This window comes from Budorcas taxicolor, chromosome 16, assembly GCF_023091745.1.
Source record: "Budorcas taxicolor isolate Tak-1 chromosome 16, Takin1.1, whole genome shotgun sequence".
In the NCBI taxonomy this organism is placed as follows: domain Eukaryota; kingdom Metazoa; phylum Chordata; class Mammalia; order Artiodactyla; family Bovidae; genus Budorcas; species Budorcas taxicolor.
This window is the reverse complement of record NC_068925.1, coordinates 29830497-29847962: the sequence shown is the minus strand read 5'-3', so window position 1 is coordinate 29847962 and position 17466 is coordinate 29830497. Positions and strand designations below refer to the sequence as shown.

Sequence of the window (17466 nt, the reverse complement as noted above, 5' to 3'; positions counted from 1 at the left end):
GAAGGAATCCCTGGTCCCTCCGGATGTTTTCTCTTGCATGTGTGAAGCCACATCCATCACCGAGAAGATAATTAGTTTTACCACGATACATACTCGTCCCCCTCAGTTTCAGTTCCCTGCTCACTTTCCTTCTCTGCATATTTCATGCTTGGTGAGGTTTTGTTGTTGCTGCTGCTGCTGTTGATTTTTCAATTGGGGGATCGTTACTTTACAATATTGGGTTAGTTTCTGCTGGACAACAGTGTGCATCAGCTGTAAGTACACATATACCCCCTCCCTCTGGAGCCTCCCTCCCACCCCTCAACCCCTCATCTCTTTCCTTCTCTGCATGTTTAATGCTTGGTGAGTTTGGGCCTTTACTGAAGCCATTTCACAAGGCCCTGTGGTTTGATGAAGATTTATCAGAGCATTTCATCAGCACCTGCCTATGTGAGGTGCTTCATGAGGCATGAAGAGGGTGTCACACTAACTCTCTGAATTCAATAGATGAGCATGGCACCTGCTTTGGAGGAGGGCACTGTTAGAAAGATACCAGGACTTCTTTTCTTCCTCGTTCTCCCCGTTCCTGGCCTCCAGGGTCCTGCCCCTATGCTGGGCTTGGGAAAGGAGAATGGAGCCCCAAGCTCCCAGAGCTATGGCTGCTGGCCTGGCAGATCGGGCTGGGGCTGACCGACAGGGCTAGGACAGTGCCGATCTGGGTCAGTAGCAGTGTTCTTTGCGATGGCTCCCTCCCACGTGTCAGGCACTCTTATCAGTGTCTGTCCTTGGATCAGCCCCGGAGGTTTCAGGAAGAGTCATTGCCCAGAGGTACAACTCTTGAGTGTACCTGCCAGACATGGCAGGTGGCGGATATAAACCCCTCATTCTCAGCCTGGTTTGGGGTTGGCAGCCAGAGTCTGGGATTGAGAGGAAGCACAGCCTACATAGATTCGCTCAGCTACACAGAAGTCCCACTGACAGCATTCTAAACCTGTCCTGTGTTGATAGACCTGATTCCTATAAAAAGTTGCTCTAGAATTGAGGATGTTTTGTCTCCTCTGAGAAAGAGGTGTGCTTTCTTCTCTAGGACCTTGAGACCAAGTGGCTGTGCTTTCTGATTTGCTCTGGCTGCTGGGAGAATGTGCTAGTTGCTGTCTTTTAGGTCCTCATGTCCTAAGCTGATGTTGTTTCTTTATGTGTCCTTTATGAGAATTCTGTGTGTCTTCCTGCTGGAGGGAGTTGGGACAGTAGGGGGAGAATGGGGTCTGGAATCTCGTGCCCAGCCCTCCCAAGCACTAACACTCCCATTTGTTGGCAGCCCTACGTGCCCCGGATTCTGAACAGCTCATCCTCAGAGAAAACAGCCCTGTCTCCACAGCAGCAGACCTATGGCGCCATCAACAACATCAGCGGGACTGTTGCAGGGCAGTGTCTGGCACAGAGCCCAGAGGACAGTGTGGCAGCTGCCGACCAGGAGGACTGAGAGCTGGGGAACTGCTGGGCTGGTCCAGGCTCGGGGCCCTGGAGAGTCAGGAGGTGAAGAGACACAGGTGGAGAGGTGGCTGGCCCTTGAGCTCAACCAAGTTCAGGACTTCTTGCCACCTGCTTTAAGCACAGCCAGCCTAAAGAGATGAAAGCAGAAAGGGGCTCTGGCCCTTGGCTGAGCAGGGAGGCGGGACTGCCATCAGGTGGGGTTCTTTTGGGCGCAAGTGCAGACCTGGACTCTCACTTGCTCGCCTGAGGTTCTATTTCTTTCTAAGTCCCCCTCCTGCACAAGCCCCCAGCTCTGTGGGTGGGATGATGGCCCTGGTGATTTTTAGCAGGATCATGTGTTGAAACTGTGTCCCTCCAACCCACGAGTGTGGTGACAGAATCAAGCAAGAGGGGGCTGCACCGTGTGGAAGACCTTCTGCCTCTGAGCATCCAGACAGTGCCCATCCCTCTCCGGGCACACACACATACCACCGATAACCAAAGAGGCTGCAGCAGCCACAGGCCTGAGATGGGTTCCTTATGGTGATCCAGGTCCATCCCAGCTTCCCCTCACGGGTACTGGACCCTTCCCACCCCTGCCCCCACCCCGGGAGTGAGTTGCAGGAAGCAGGAGGAGTTGTGGGCCAGCGCCAGGCTGCAGCAGGCTTCAGCAGGCTTCTCCACATCACCACCAGGGTTTTTTTTTTCCTTCATGTTGCCAGTGACATAGTGGCTGGGTCGGGGTCACCTGGAGTGGCAGGGACCATGAGGACCACTAATAAAGTGCCCACTCAGCCAGACTGCAGAGATACAGCCTTCCCTGCCTCTTCACATCAGTGCATGCGGCTCCATCTGAAGCCCTTGATTCCATCTGTCTGTTCCCTCCAGAAGGAACAGTGCTCAGGGCCTCCTTGAAGCCAAGAGAGAACTATACCCACAGAAGGAGGGGCGCAGCCTCTTGCCTTTCTCTCCCGACCAGACCCCATGGCTGCAAGGCTTCTTTGGGCACTTGCTGGAGAAGCTGCCTCCAGGGGGCGCCAGAGGCACAAGCCTGCATGATGGGTGCGGGTGGGGAGAGCTGGGAGGCTGCCTCCAATCGCTGAAGCAGGCCGTGAGGGTCCCCAGTAGTCACTTGGCCTCGCTGCCTCTGCTCTGAGCTGCCCCTGGCGGGGACCCGGATGGGCAGAGTGGCCTCTTGGTTCCCCCAACAGTCCATCGTGCCTCCCAGCAAGAGTGGAATGGGACATCGCCCCAACACAGGCTGCAGGCTTGCCAGCTCGGCGGGAAGGGGCACCCTATGTGGGATCGGGGCTCAGCAAGTCACTTGTTCCAGCCACTCTTAGAAGAAAAATCATTTATCATCCAAGCCATGTTGCTTAGCAAGTGCGTGGGGAGTTTGCGTGGAAGGGTGAGCTTGGGGGTCCCAGCATGGGCAGGGGACAGCAGCAAACACATTCCTGGGGACAGGGGCATCTCTCCCCACAGAGGACCAGAGATGGGGAGTGGGCTCCTTGCCAGCCCCACTGCTACTGGGAGCTGGGCTGGGAGACCAGGGACTTCTCTGTAAAAGGGCGGGTGTCAGGAGGGAGCCTGCCATGCTAGGGCAGGGGCTGCCGGGGAGGTGACAGCCAGGCTCCGCCGGGGTCACTGCTGCTCCTGCAGCCCCACGAACTTGCGGATGTCCTGGGCGAGCAGCTCTGGCTCCTCAAAGGCGGCAAAGTGGCCCCCACGGGGCATGTAGGAATAAGAGATGAGTTTTGGGTACTTGGTCTTCACCCACTTTTCTGGAAAGTGTATCAGCTCACAGGGGAAGGCAGCAAAGCCCGTGGGCACGTACACCTTCAGCCTGGAAAAGACAGAGATCTCACTGAGGGGGAGGCCGGGCCGGCTCTCCCGCACAGCCGGGGTTCAGGGAGCTGGGGGTGGGGGTCAAATTCGCGCAGCCACATGGATCCATAAAAGGACAGACCTAGGTTTTAAGCACCCACCTCAGCTCCAATCCCATAAGGGCCCTCTTTTCTGGAAGCACTGCCCCAGCTGGAAAGTGTGGCTGAGGTGGGAACAGGCTCCACCTCCCACCTTTGCTCCTTTTTCCCTTTGCTGCTGCCTGAGGGTCTCCCTATGAGATCTGGCAAGGGGTTCCCGAACCATTGTGCCACCTAAGGCTAGCCTTGGCCCTGGGGGAGCCCCTGGGGATGTTTGGGGACCAGGCCTGGCAGCAAAGGGAGCTGCTGTCTCCCTTCATTAGCTTCTGTCTGTGAGCTAATTCTAAAGAGAGGCCCAGCACCCCTGACCTCCTTTAAATTGTGTTCCTATTCTACACACCTGGTGCACACCCAAGGCTTGGCTGCACTTTTCCATATCAAATGTCCTCCTTTGAGTCCAAGCAGGCCACCCCCTGGCTCTCTGTCTCAGGGGCACCCTCCCCAGAAGCCCCTTTCCGGGCTCAGCTGGACTTACGTCTCATGTTTATTGACCTGCGCCAGGTTCTCCTTGTAGAAGCGCTGGGAGGAGGTGATGGTGCCCGTTGTCCAGTAGAGCATGATGCCCGTCAGCAGGTCGTCCAGGGAGAACTTCCTGGGAGAGGAGACCGGAAGGCCACGCTCAGTGCCAGGAGCGCCTGAGAGCTGCCACTTTCAAACTATGTGTCAGTGCTGTGCCCACCTGGCACCCCTCTTGGGGCCTCACCGCCCACTCAGTGACCTTATTTTTCCCTGTGCTACAGGCAGGCCTGGTCCAAGGTCACCAGTCACCGTGAAGACAGGTAATGTAGAATGATGAGCACGTACAAGGCAGCCTGTCATCCTGGGTGGTATCGGCCAACCCCCTCCCTGACCTGCCTGCAAAGGTTCAGGCCAGATGGGAAGAAGCAGGTGTGGTCAACCGAACCAGGAGCTTGGCTGGTCACTGCTGAGTGGTCTGTGGGGAGGGTGCTGCAGCCTCTGCTCAGCCCACCCCTCAGTGCAGGCCTACCCCTGACCAGTCCTGAGCAGAACCTGGTCTCCGGGCAGCCTTTGGGACCCTGGCACCAGGAGAAGCAGGCAGGGTCAGCAGCTGCTGGGGCATTTATATTCACCAGCCCCCAGCTTACCTCCTGCCAAACCTGTCACCCCAGGAAGGAGCCGTGGGCCCCGCAGAGACCCTCCCCAACATGCTCAGCACAGGATACCCCTTTTCTTCTCTAGCCTGGGAACTGCTGAGCAGGTGAAGCCCACCCAGACTTCAGGGCCCCCACTCTGGGAGGAAATAATCATTTGGTACCTGTTGTTAGAGCACGTGGCCTGTGGACTCTGGAAAGCTCCACACCCTCTCCGGCCCGCCCACCCCTTGGGCCGTCGCCCTTTCCAGTCGGTACGGGCCACTCAGCCCAGCCTGCGTCCACAGCCCGGAACTCTCCATGACCTCCCCCTCTGCCCACGTCAGCGGCTGCGACCCATGGGCCATGCCTCCTGGGCCTCCATTTCCTCACTGCTCTCCCAAACTCAGCTTCTATTCGCCAGCCTCTGTCCTTGTCTCCTGGAATAACCACCCACCACTCCTCAGCCCCTCTAGCTTCCCTGACATGCACTCACCCCTTCAGGGTCTTTTTCCTGGGGGCCCTCTGCCACCTTGAACACCCCTACAGCCCACAGACCCAAGGGGACTCCAGCCCTCCTGACAGCCATGCTTACCAACCTCAGTTGCCACGTCCTCAGAGGGTCCCAACAGCCGTGTGCCCACCCACAGCCTCCCGTGCACCCACCTTCCTCTGTGAGGAAGTCTAAGTTCATGGAGCAGCCGTCCCTAACTGCCCTCCCCCCTCACCCCCCAGGCCGTTCCCTGGTAGATTCCTGATTCGGGGCTCAGGGGGAGCTGTTGCTCCCTTGTCCTGAGTCCTAAATCCCTCCACCTGCCTCTTCAGGCCCAAACGCCACTCACCTCCCACACTGTCCCCAGGCCTTCCCTCCCTCCCTTCCCTGCTCTCCCACGCCTCCTCACTCTGCGCACCGAACTATCCTTGCTGCCCAGGCCTCGTGGGGAGGGTCTTCTCCCTAGGTCTGTCCTCCCAGACTCTCTTCTGGAGCCAGTAAGGCTCCTCCCAGCACCCCTGGACGCTGCTCTGCTGTGCTCTGTCTTGAGGAGATCTGCCCTGAGACTCCAACTACTAACTCACCGAGAACACAGTGGGAAGAGCTGCTCCAATTCGACCCCTCACCTAAAGCTCCAGATCTGTGAGCCCAGCTACCAAGTGGACACCCCTGCCCGGGCATCCTGCCAGCATCTCCCACTCGGCCTGTCTGTGACAGAAACCAGCTCAGCCTCTTGGCATCCCTTCCAAGCGCACTGCCTTTGCTCCTACATATCCACCCCATACTCATGCCTGGACTACAGAACATTTGCTCCTCCGCCTGCAAGGCTCCTCAGCTCCAGGCAATGAACTGAGTTGATTCGGCAGAAGCCAATTTGCCAAAAAACGGTCAAAGGTCAGTTGGCTAAGTGTACTTGTTTGCTTCAGCTATTTAGATACAGTTGGTCAATCATATTTTTATCCTCAGAACTGCAATCTAAGGAATGTTCAATTCACCTCTGCCCTGCTCCCAACTAGTGCAGCCTGAGACAGGAGCAGAGAAAGGAGAATCTGAGGGGCACAGGAGGGGGACAGAAGACGGTATTAATGTTAAATATGAAAATAAAGTAAGAAAAGAGGCTTCTCAGAGACAACATCTTCATAAGACACCTTCGTATTCAGGGATTATATTTCTCTTAGCCCTCAGTCCCTCGTCTCTGAAATGCTAGATCTCTAGCCACGGCAGCATGAAGCAGGGATAGAGATAAAACGAACATTTTCAAAACGCAGTTTTGATAACAAAATTAAAACCAGTCAATAAAAGCTGAACCGTTACAAGAAGCACTTACACTTGGGAACTGGCTTTTAGCGAGTTGGCCAAGTGCTTCCCCCTCCCCTGCAGCTCCAAGCACAGCTTGAAAACTACCACAGCAACCATTTCTACCCTCCTGCAGCTAGCGATCTTTCTAGAACACAGATCTGATCATGTTTGTCTGCTGCTCGAAGCTTTGGTTCTCCAGGCACGCAGGTGGGCAGAAACTGCAGGGGGCAGCCCGCAGGCAGTCTGGTTGGCCTCATACCCAGTTCCAGGTATTCGTGTGCAAGGAGCAGGGCCAGACCCCTTGCCAAGGTGCTCTTAGTGGCATCCCATCAACCCTTGGGTGCTGCCCTGTGTGGGACTGGGGAGACAGATCCCATGAGAGGCTCTTCGAGGATCCATCTGTAGGTCTGGCCCCATTGTATTTGCGCCAGCCTGGGGACAAATTACCCCTTCCAAGTACACCATTCATTTTAATCAATCCAACTTCTGCTTCTGCTTTTCTCTTTGCCTATATTCCCTTCTTCCACCCTTTCCACCTGTCAAACTCCTATTCATCCTTTAAGGCCCAGGTCAAACAGATTCTCCGTCATTTCCCCTCCCTGTCTCTTAAAGTGAATCCCCCTTTCTCTGCGCCCCCACAGTCCTTTGCATGTATCTTTAGAGTTCATTTCATCAGACAACTATTTGTGGAGCACCTACTATATGCCCACCTTTACCAGCTGGTGGCTGAAATGGTAAAGAACCTGCCTGCAATGCAGGAGACCTGGGTTCAATCCCTGGGTTGGCAAGATCCCCTGGAGAAGGAAATGGCAATCCACTCTAGTATTCTTACCTGGAAAATTCTATGGACAGAGGAGCCTGGGAGGCTACAGTCCATGGGGTCTTAAAGAGTTGGACATGACTGGGTGACTTGCACTTCATTTCACTTAGTACATGCTCAGTGCTGTTTTAGGTCTTGGGCATGGCTTACCAAGTCCCTACTTCTGGGGCCAGATCCATACACTCCTTCTCACATATTAGACACTGGTGCTCTGAGTGTCTCTGAAGGAGTAAAAAAAGGGCTGGGCCCTGGAGCAGGTGGATCAGGGCCAACCTTGATGAAGCTCGAATCAGGTCAGGGACCTGGGAATCATGTACCGTACAGGCTGCAGCCTTTAAGGTTCCAGGAGACAGGATGGCCTCCCCACATTTTCTGTAGCCACCCTGTAGGACCAGCTTCCAAAAATGATGCAGGCATACAGCCATGATGTCAGGCTCATCCAGGATTCGGGAGGGACGGTCCTTGGGCTGCTCTCATGTCTTAGTGACAAAGAGGCTCTTGCTGCCCTCCGGACTCCTTGATCCCAGGAGGCTGTTTAGCAAACAGAACCGTCTTGAGCCCTGCATCCTATTTTTTGTATCTCCATTGCACAGCTAGACCTCTCTGGGCCTCAGCTTCCTCATCCAAAAATTGGGGCTGGGTTGGTCACAGGCTGAGGATCTGTGGGACACCCGACAACAGATGGAACTTGATGATGATCCCACTCAGAGCAACCAGAGATGAAATCGGTGAGAAGGGAGGTGGGTGAGGAAGGTAAGCTGACAGCAGGCAGGGGTGGATGGGGTCTTACCTCTCTAGGCCTCCATCCTCCAAGTCTCGGAATTCTGAATTGGTCCAGGTAGAAAACTTCTCTAGAATATAGGCAGCCAGTCCCACAGGAGAGTCATTCAGAGCACAGCCTAGTGGGGGAAGAAGCAAGGGAGCGACTCAGGGCTGGGACCAGAGAGCTTGCCAGCAAGAGGGGTGGTGCTGGCCCCACAGAACAGCAGTGTGGACAGGAAGCCTGTGTCAGAGCACAGCTCTGCCCTGCTCCTGCACCTCACTTCCTTAACCCTGGGCCTTGGAATCCTTACCTGACAAAAAGGGATAACACTTCACCCACTACTTCATTGATATCCATATGCTATATGGGCAGCTTCCTTTAAACCAGAGACTATGACTCCAGGTTTTGTAGGATCCAAATGAGAAATATATATAAATGCTCTTTTTAAAAAGTGGTTTTTTTAAAATTTCTATTCTGTGATTAGCGAAAAATTAGAAACAACCCAAAAGCCCAAAATAGGGAATCAGTTGTAAATAAATATCAATCCACTCATAGGCCCAACGATAAAGCAAGCATTAAAAATGGATGGATGGGGGCTTCCCTGAATGGTGAAGAATCCGCCTGCCAATGCAGGAGACACGGGTTCCATCCTTGGTCCAGGAAGACCCCACATGCCAAGGAGCAGCTAAGCCTGCGTGCCCCACAACTACTGAGCCTGTGCTCCAGAGCCTGGAAGCTGCAACTACTGAGCCCACATGCCACGCTCCTGAAGCCCGCCTGTCCTAGAGAGCCTGTGCGCCGTAGTGAGAGAAGCCACCGGAACAAGCCTGCACACCGCAACCAGAGAGGCGCCCCCGCTGGCCGCAATTAGATAGAGAAAAGCCCGCAGAGCAACGAGGACCCAGCACGGCCCAAAATAAATAAAATTGTTCTTTAAAAAATAAATCCTTTTTAAAAACGGCATGGATGGATCTCATGAGTAAAATATTCAGCTAAAGAAGCCAGACTCAAAAGAGCACCTATTGGAGGATCCCAATGCATACAAAGTATAAAAAGCAGCAAAAGCAATCCATCTGTCAGGTCAGGAGGGTGGCTGCCCTAGGCGTGGGGGGCAGTACCCAGAAGAGGGTGCAGGGGGCTTTTGGGCTGGTGGGTCACGCTCTGTTTCTTAAATGAATGCTGGTTGTATGGACAGATTCCATTTGTGAAAATGCATCAGTCAAAATGTTACCAGTTCTTCTGAAGGCCTGGGAGAGGAGAGGTAGGAAACGAGGTTATAGGTGATTGTCTGTTTTGAGCTTTTTTGCATCTTTCGATTTTTTGACATTGAACATGGGTTACTTTTATAATCAGAGGGAGAAAACTGGTTCTATAAAACACTGTTCTTATTACCGTGAGCTGCCCAAGGTGTGTGAGTATGGACTGTCATGGAAACTCTAAAAGACCACGGCAAAATAATTCCTGGGTGTCCTCTGAGTGGGGTTCAAGGAGTTTCTAGTGGACCCTTCAAGGGGGCCTTTCTTCCCTTGTCTTACAGATATTTTACAGGTCTGCAAATTGTTGAAAACTAACAGTAATGCAAGTGAGTCTAGTTCATAGAGAAGCAAGTGAATTTCTATTCACAAGGTTACAAAAAATTTTAAGTTTTTAATCTATATGAGATGTTGGATGTAAACTTATTGTGGCAATCATTTTACAGAAATCATTATGCTGTACACCTTACATGTATACAGTGCTGTATGTCAATTATATCTCAATAAACCTGAATAAAAAAAAATCCAGTGGAGATATACTTGATTATTACCCTGTAGATTTTGACAAGCTTTGTATCTATTAGCCAATTTATTTTAGTGTTCCTAAATGCCTTTGAACTGTTCTATTTTGCATGTTACTAATTGCTTTAGTTAGTTAAATAAAATTTTGACGTGTTCATGTATTTTTATGATTTTATCTTTAAAAAAATTTTTTTTAGAATTTGGAAATTACTTTATTGACAAAGATATATAGTATGCCCCGCCACATTAGTATAGCTATATGATTGATACCTTAAAAAAAATATCCCTTAACAGGGCCCTGATGGCAGAAGCTCCATCTGTGCTGTCTTCCCTCACTGAATTGGGGAGCTCTCCCAGCCCTGGGGCACCCCCCTCTTCCCACAGTCCCAGAACTGATAAACACTAGGCTTTGTCTTACCCCCTCCTCTGTCCATCTCTAGGCTTCTCCCTGTAGGACTCATGGGTAGAGGGACCAGGGGTCAAAGTCACTAGGAATGCTGATTCTGCTCAGTGAAGCTGTTCAGGAATTTGGCCAGGCAGCGTAAGGGTGGAAAGAGCTCTGAGTCCCTCACAAGAGGTTTTCACCCCATAAGCAGTGTTCCCAGGGTAGGTGAGGCTTCCCCCGCTGGTTGGGAGCCTTGCTGAATGGATTGGATGTAACCTCACCCCCACCCCCCACCGCTGAGCCAGGTGCCTTGCGCCTGCGCACTCACCCACAGTGTCCGGCTTGGTGCTCTGGATGTGCATGTAGCCGCTCTCCCTCAGTAAGCTGAAGAAGATCTTCTTAAAGGGGTATATCAGCTCCATGTCTCTCTCGGTATAACCGAGAAGCCCCCCGAAACACCGTCCCAGAGGAAGGGTCAGGGTGTAGAAATTTCTTAAAATCAAAGCCATGTTCAAGTGCAGGCCCTTGATGTGGCTGGGGGCAGAGAAGGGTCAGGTGAGCCTGGGTGCCATCAAGGATGGGGAAGTTGGGGGGGAGACGGAGGAGGAAGAAACCACAGAGCTGGGGAGCACAGGGCCAGCCCCCATCAGCATCTGCCCCCTCGGGTGACCACATGAGGTGAAGGAGCAGGCTGGGGAGAAAATATAGGTTCTACAAAGTTCTGGTCAGCTCTCTTCCAGGACTTGGTCCATCAGAAAAGGCTACTCCCTGACTGTCACCCTCCTCTAGCTGGCTCTCCCTGCCTGGGCAACTGGCCCAGAGTCACCAGTCCTGTGTGACACCAGAGGGAGGGAGGATCTGTGTTGAACTGCCCCAGGCAGAACTGAGTGACAGGGACCCTCCCTTATCTCCCCTGGGCCCACAAACATCCCGCCCGCGTGGCTGCTGTGCCGAGCCTCAGACACTGTGCCCAACCTTCCTCCCTACGCAGACATTCACCTCGCATGGGCTATGCACACACACCTGCATACATACACAGAACGCCTGACAGCCACCCTCACCTGGGCACCAGCTGGGCCATGTTGGTGCAGATCAGGGCCCCCCAGTCCCCGCCTTGAATATAGAATTTCTGGAAGCCCAACTGCAGCATCAGCTTATAAAAGATCCTGGCAGTGGCCACTGAGTTGAAGCCTGGTTGTTAAGGGGAGAGAAGAATCATGGGAGGTCACACCTTTGGTCCTGCCAGAGACCTTTGCGATTTCTCACCACCACCCCCCTCCCCGCCCACCCTGCCCTAGGCTGAGGGGAGAGCAGCTCAGAGTGGGTGAGAAGGAATCCTGGGGCCCAAGGGTGGGGTGCCCAGTGCCCAGAGGCAGTGCTCCTGGTGCTAGCCTGGGTGCAGGAGACGGTGAGGCCAGCCCTGCTGAGGGTCCATGGGTCCACACTGTGTGCAGTGCTTAGTCCACCTTGCTGGCCCGGAATAACAGAGTCCAGATGTGGACCCGCCCCGAGTGGGCAGCTCCCAAGGACACGAGCATCCAGGCCCTGAGCCCACTCTGGACAGTCATGACTCTGCCCGGTCCCTGGCCCGCCATGCCCCTCAAATCCTGAGAAGACACACTGGCCCTTTGACAATCAAATCATCCCCATTGCTTCTCTTTCCTCAGGGCTCAGACCCTCCCCTCCCCCCAGCTCCCTCGGGCTCTGAAGGAAGCCGGCTCCCCACCCTGGGGCAGGTGCCCGGCCCGCAGCAGCCCCATACCCTTCTTGGAGGATGCCTCGGAGAAGCCGTAGCCAGGAATGGATGGACAGATGACTTCAAAAACATGCTCATCACTCAGGCCGTGGTTCTTGGGGTCAGTCAGGAGCGGGATGATCTTATAAAACTCGTAGAAGGAGCCAGGCCAGCCGTGCACCATCAGCAAGGGCTTTGGGGTTTGGCCGGAGGGGAGGTTGGGGGGCTTCACGTGGATGAAGTGGATGTCCAGCCCTGGGGGGACAGGACACAGCCAGGGCTGGGGGAGAGGGCCCTGTGGTGGGGGAGGCTGCCGTCGCAGCTCTCGGGGCAGCCAGTCAGGCTTTGCGCCCGCCTGAGCGGGACCATGGTGCTGCCACCCCGGGTGCCTCACGGGTGCCGACCACAGTCACCACCAGTGGCGCTGGTTGAACGCTTACGCTGAGCTCCAGACGCCCCAGGGGGCTTACTCCCAACCACCTGCAAGTGATGGACTGCTGTGGCCCTGCAGGTGAGAACGTGAGCTGTCTGTGAGGCTGGGCCAGGCTGCTCTCAAACTGTTGCTGGCAACGCTCAACGTATTCATTGTTTAATAATTTACAAATTGTGGAGGGGGCAGGTAGCCCTATATATCCAGCAGTAGAGAATGAAACTGGAGAAGGCAATGGCACCCCACTCCAGTATTCTTGCCTGGAAAATCTCATGGATGGAGGAGCCTGATAGGCTGCAGGTCGCTAAGAGTCGGACACGACTGAGCAACTTCACTTTCATTTTTCACCTTCATGCATTGGAGAAGGAAATGGCAACCCACTCCAGTGTTCTTGCCTGGAGAATCCCAGGGATGGGGGAGCCTGGTGAGCTGCCGTCTATGGGGTCGCACGGAGTCGGACATGACTGAAGTGACTTAGCAGCAGCAGCAGCAGAGAATGAAACAAATTATAGTTTAACAGTACACTGTAAGGGACTTCCCAGGTGATGCTAGTGGTAAAGAATCTGCCTGCCAACACAGGAGATGCAAGAGACACAGGTTGGGAAGATCCCCTGGAGGAGGAAATGGCACCTCACTCCACTACTCTTGCCTGGAAAAATCCCATGGACAGAGGAGCCTGGTGGGCCACAGTCCACGGGGTTGCAGAGTCAGACATGCCTGAGCTATGATCACACAGTACACTGTAATACAGTAGAGTCCCTGTAATACAATAGAGTCATCTAAAATGACAGTGTCCGTGTGCATTGAATATGGAAATCAGTCCTGTATATGTTGCTAAGTGGTAAAAGCAAACTATGAAGCCAGATCCATGGTATGACCCAATTTCTGTAAATAGTTACATGTATGCATATATTTATATGGTGTGTGTAGGAATTTTAAAGTCTGAAAAGATAAACTACAAAAATGTAAAAAGTAGTCCTTTCTGAGCAACAGAATTTCAAGCAAATCATAGTCTTTTTTGTGGTTATATAAACTTTAAAATTTTTCTACAATGGACATATGCATAACTTTTTTTTTTCTTTCTTTTTTTTTTTTTCGTAACTTTTTTTTTAAGTGGAGAAAATTATTTTAAGGTAGAGTGCTGGGCATTGAAACAGCACCCTGGCCAAAGATGGGTGAATGGATTCCAGGCCCCCTCCCCGCCCCTGGAGTCCCTTTGAAAACAGTCTCTTCCCAAGCAAGTGGGTGTTCATAGCAAACAAGGCCAGGGAGGCTGTCACACCTCCACCATGAGGGCTGGCATTGACAGCAAGGTCTGTGGTTTATTCACTCTACAAATAATACGTGCTTTCTGTAGGAAACAGCAAACAAAGATAAATCAAAAGCTGGGGGCGGGGAATCACATGTAATCTCATGATCTGAAGAGAACACTGTGTTACCCGTCCAACATCTTAAAATAATTTTTTAATTTGGGGACAATTTTAGATGTATAGAAAAATAGTGGAGCTAGTACTGGAAGTTCCCATATACCCATATTTAGTCTCCCCTACTATTAACATCTCGTGTTAGGATGTACATTTACTATAACGCATGAGCCAGCACTGATACATTAATAACTAAAAGTTCATATTTTATGTATTCAGATTTCCTTAGTTTTTTTTTAAGTTTTAAGTGGTGGTAGGAACATTTAACACAAGACCTATTGTCTTCACAAAGGGTTTTTTTTTTTGCCTTTTTTTCCACAGTTTTAAGTGTGTTGCACGGTGTACAGTGTTGCTATCTACAGGTACAGTGTCATTCAGTGGCTCCTTAGAATTCGCGTGTGTGTTGCGTGTGTGTATCCAGTCACTGAGTTGTGTCCAACTCTTTTGAGACCCCATGGACTGTAGCCCGCCAGGTTCCTCTGTCCATGGGTTGCCGTTTTCTTCACCATACTTAGAATTTACTCGTCTTAGATAACTGAAACTTTATACCCGGTAATTAGTAATTCTATAGTTCCCCACCTCCCAGCCCTTGGCAGCCACCATCCTACTCTCCGCTTCTATGAGCGCAACAATTTTAGATATCTCATATAAGTGGAATCATGCAACCTTTGCCCCTTCTGTGACTGGCTTATTTCACTTATCGTAATATCCTCGAGGTTCGTCCATGTCATCACATCTTATGAGATTTCCTTCCTTTTAAAGACTGAATAATACTGGTACATACACACATACAGTGGAGTATTACTCAGATTTCCTTAGTTTTTACCCAGTGTCCCTTTTTCTATTCCAGGATCCTATCCAGGACACCACGTTACATTTAGCTGTCAAGTCTCCTTAGGCTCCTCCTCGGCTATGACAGTTTCATACGTTTTTAAAAACAGAGAACATAACTTGCCTTTAACAAAAATAGAACCCTACATACATTCTAATTTTGGAACCTCATTTTTTTTTTCCCACTTAACAATATATCCTGGGTGTCCTTCTATGCTGCTAAATTTACTCCTAAAGTTGATTTTAGTAGTTAATGTTAACTCCTTTGGAACACACAGATTCGTGTGAGAGATTATTTTTGATTCAAATTCTATCACATTATCATCTGAGTTTAAAATTAGAAAAAACACACATATACATCCATTCTGTATAGTAGCGTATACACAGGCGATCCCTGGAAGCATGTTATTTAACAGAAGCAGATGCTGTCCCTGGGGAGGGACGAGAGGGAGACTCTGTCTCCTTCTGTACTTTTTGAATTTTAAATATTGAAATTTTAAAAACTAAAAAAAAAAGTTAAAATTTGCCCTACGGGCTCTCCTTCCCTTTGGGGTGAAAGTGTTCTCCTGGTCACCCTATGGATCTGTGGTGCCTGTAGGATCTCTGTGCCCAGGCTGCCGGGTCAGAATTGAGGAGACAAACTGGGCTCAGAGGGCAGCCACGGGCTTGGTGAGGGGAGAGGGCAGTGGGGAGCAGTTGGTCACAGCTGAGGGCCAGTGCTGAAATAGTGGCCACAGGTGAAGGAGGAGGGGACAGGCTGGGACACCAGAGAGCTGGGTTCCAGCCCTGAACCTCCACTTCCCTGTGACTCAGGCGACTCCTCGCCCCCGCTGGGAGGTGGTGGCTCCCTGGAGGCCTCCGCGTGAGTGCGTGTGTGTGCACATGTGTGCAAGTCGTTTTGGTTGTGTCTGACTTTTTGCAACCCTACAGGCTGTAGCCGGCCAGGCTTCTGTGGCCATGAGATTCTCCAGGCAAGAATACTGGAGTGGGTTGCCGTGCCCTCCTCCAGGGGATCATCCTGACCCAAGGATCAAACCCACATCTCTTATGCCTCCTGCACTGGCAGGTGGATTCTTTACCACTAGTGCCACCTGGGAAGCCCCCGAAACCCCTGCGTGTCTCAGACTCTCTGAGAACAGAGACTGATCTGTAGCAGGACATCCAGGACATGGCCTGGAGCCAGAAGCTCATCACAGAACAGGAAAGTGGCGGGGCCAAGAAGGCCAAATAAGGGGGCCAGTGGGGATGAGGAGAGAACGTCGAGGAGAGGTCACAGATCGAGCCGTGAGCAGCCGGGAGCACAGGGGTCAGTGCGGGAGCAGAAAGGACCCTGAAAAGGCCTAAACGTGAGGGAGGAGGATGGCAGCAGAGAGAGTGAGAAGGGAGGTCCTCTCGGGCGAATTTCAGGCCAGGGAGTCAGGAAAAGAGACACACTGACACACACACATACATACAGTATGTATGTGAGCAGTTAGAATTTTCCATTTATACGTATTCCTTGGGTGGAAAATTAGGAACCTGGGCAATTTCGACATTTTTCAGCCTTGGGAAGGTAAATTCAACTTTTCTGAATATTTTTTTTAAAGATAAACTTATATGGTACAACTGCTACGGAAAACAGTATTATAGTTCCCTCTAAAATTAAGCATAGAATTACTAGTTGACTCAGCAACTTCACTTCTGGGTATATACCCAAAGAACAGAAAACAGGAACATAAGCAGATCTCTGTACATTCATAATCACAGCAATATTTTTCACAATAGCCAAAAAGCAGAAGCAACTGAAGTGTCCATTGACGGATGACAATGTGTGCCCTTATTCAAAATGTACCATTATTCAGCCTTAGGAAATTCTGACACATGCTACAATATGGATGAACCTTGAGGACATCATGCTAAGTGCAATAAGTCAGTCAAAAGGACACAGATCACATGATCCTACTCATGCAAGGTCCTTAGATTCAGAATTCATATTTAAGTTTACAGAGACAGAAAGCAGAATGGTAGTTTCCAGAAGCTAAGGAGAGGGAGAGGAACAGGAGTTAGAGCTGAATGACAGAGTTTCAGTTTTTGCAAAATAAAAAAAAGTTCTGAAGATAGAGGGAGGTGCTGGCTGGATAACAATATAAAAGTACTTAATCCACTGCGACATTACAGGTAGCAAGGTACACTTAATGCTTTCAATGGTCAACTTTATGTGTATTTTACTACGTGGGTGTGCTCAGTCGAGTCTGGCTCTTTGTGACCCTATGGGCAATAGCCCGCCAGGCTCCTCTGTCCATGGGATTTTCCAGGCAAGAATACCAGAGTGGGTTGCCATTTCCCACTCCAGGGGAATATTTTACTATAATTAAAAACAAACAGATAAATTTGTACAAATTAACAGCATGAGTTTGATTTTCTTAAACATTTCCATATCTGATTCTAAATCTGTGTTGGGCTAAAAAAATACTTTTTCACTATGGAAACTATTATCCCAAATTAACTTAGGTTGGGCTTCCCTGGTGGCTCAGAGGTTAAAGCGTCTGCCTGCAATGCAGGAGACCTGGGTTCGATCCCTGGGTCGGGAAGATCCCCTGGAGAAGGAAATGGCAACCCACTCTAGGATTCTTCCCTGGAGAATCCCATGGACAGAGGAGCCTGGTGGGCTACAGTCCACGGGGCCGCAAAGAATCAGACACGACTGAGTGACTTCATTTTCACTTTCACCTTTCCAAGAACATTTTGAAGATAGCTTTCCTTCCAGGTGAAGTTGGGTGACAACTTATGATACTGTTGGGACAGGAGGTCTCGAGCTACAGAGACAGGACAGTTTTTATTCGAACCTTGACTGACAGCTTGAGCACCCTTAAACAGTCACAGTATCATAGACTCCAAAGCCTCAAGGAGAGGCTGAGTTGACTGAGGCCATGCCCCGATCTAGGTCTCATCTCCATCCTCTCAAAGATTGTTCCATCATTCAACTGGATGGTGCAATTCTTTG

General features: G+C 51.2%; 2 protein-coding genes across 5 annotated transcripts in view; one reads left to right on the top strand and one right to left on the bottom strand.

The window, feature by feature from the left end:
- Positions 1-2265, top strand: part of TMEM63A (transmembrane protein 63A) — a 36331-nt gene extending 34066 nt beyond the window's left edge. For all 3 annotated transcript variants that reach the window (XM_052654286.1, XM_052654284.1, XM_052654287.1), the window contains one exon: positions 1298-2265. In XM_052654286.1, the coding sequence (XP_052510246.1) occupies positions 1298-1462 (165 nt within the window). In that variant the 3' untranslated portion in view covers positions 1463-2265. The remainder of the gene's footprint in view (positions 1-1297) is intronic.
- A 526-nt stretch (positions 2266-2791) lies between these two features.
- EPHX1 (epoxide hydrolase 1) overlaps positions 2792-17466 on the bottom strand; it is a 37894-nt gene continuing 23219 nt past the window's right edge. For both annotated transcript variants that reach the window (XM_052654289.1, XM_052654290.1), the window contains exons 4-9: positions 11826-12053; positions 11125-11254; positions 10392-10597; positions 7931-8039; positions 3913-4029; positions 2792-3298 (exon numbers count right to left, since the gene is read on the bottom strand). In XM_052654289.1, the coding sequence (XP_052510249.1) occupies positions 3097-3298; positions 3913-4029; positions 7931-8039; positions 10392-10597; positions 11125-11254; positions 11826-12053 (992 nt within the window). In that variant the 3' untranslated portion in view covers positions 2792-3096. The remainder of the gene's footprint in view (positions 3299-3912; positions 4030-7930; positions 8040-10391; positions 10598-11124; positions 11255-11825; positions 12054-17466) is intronic.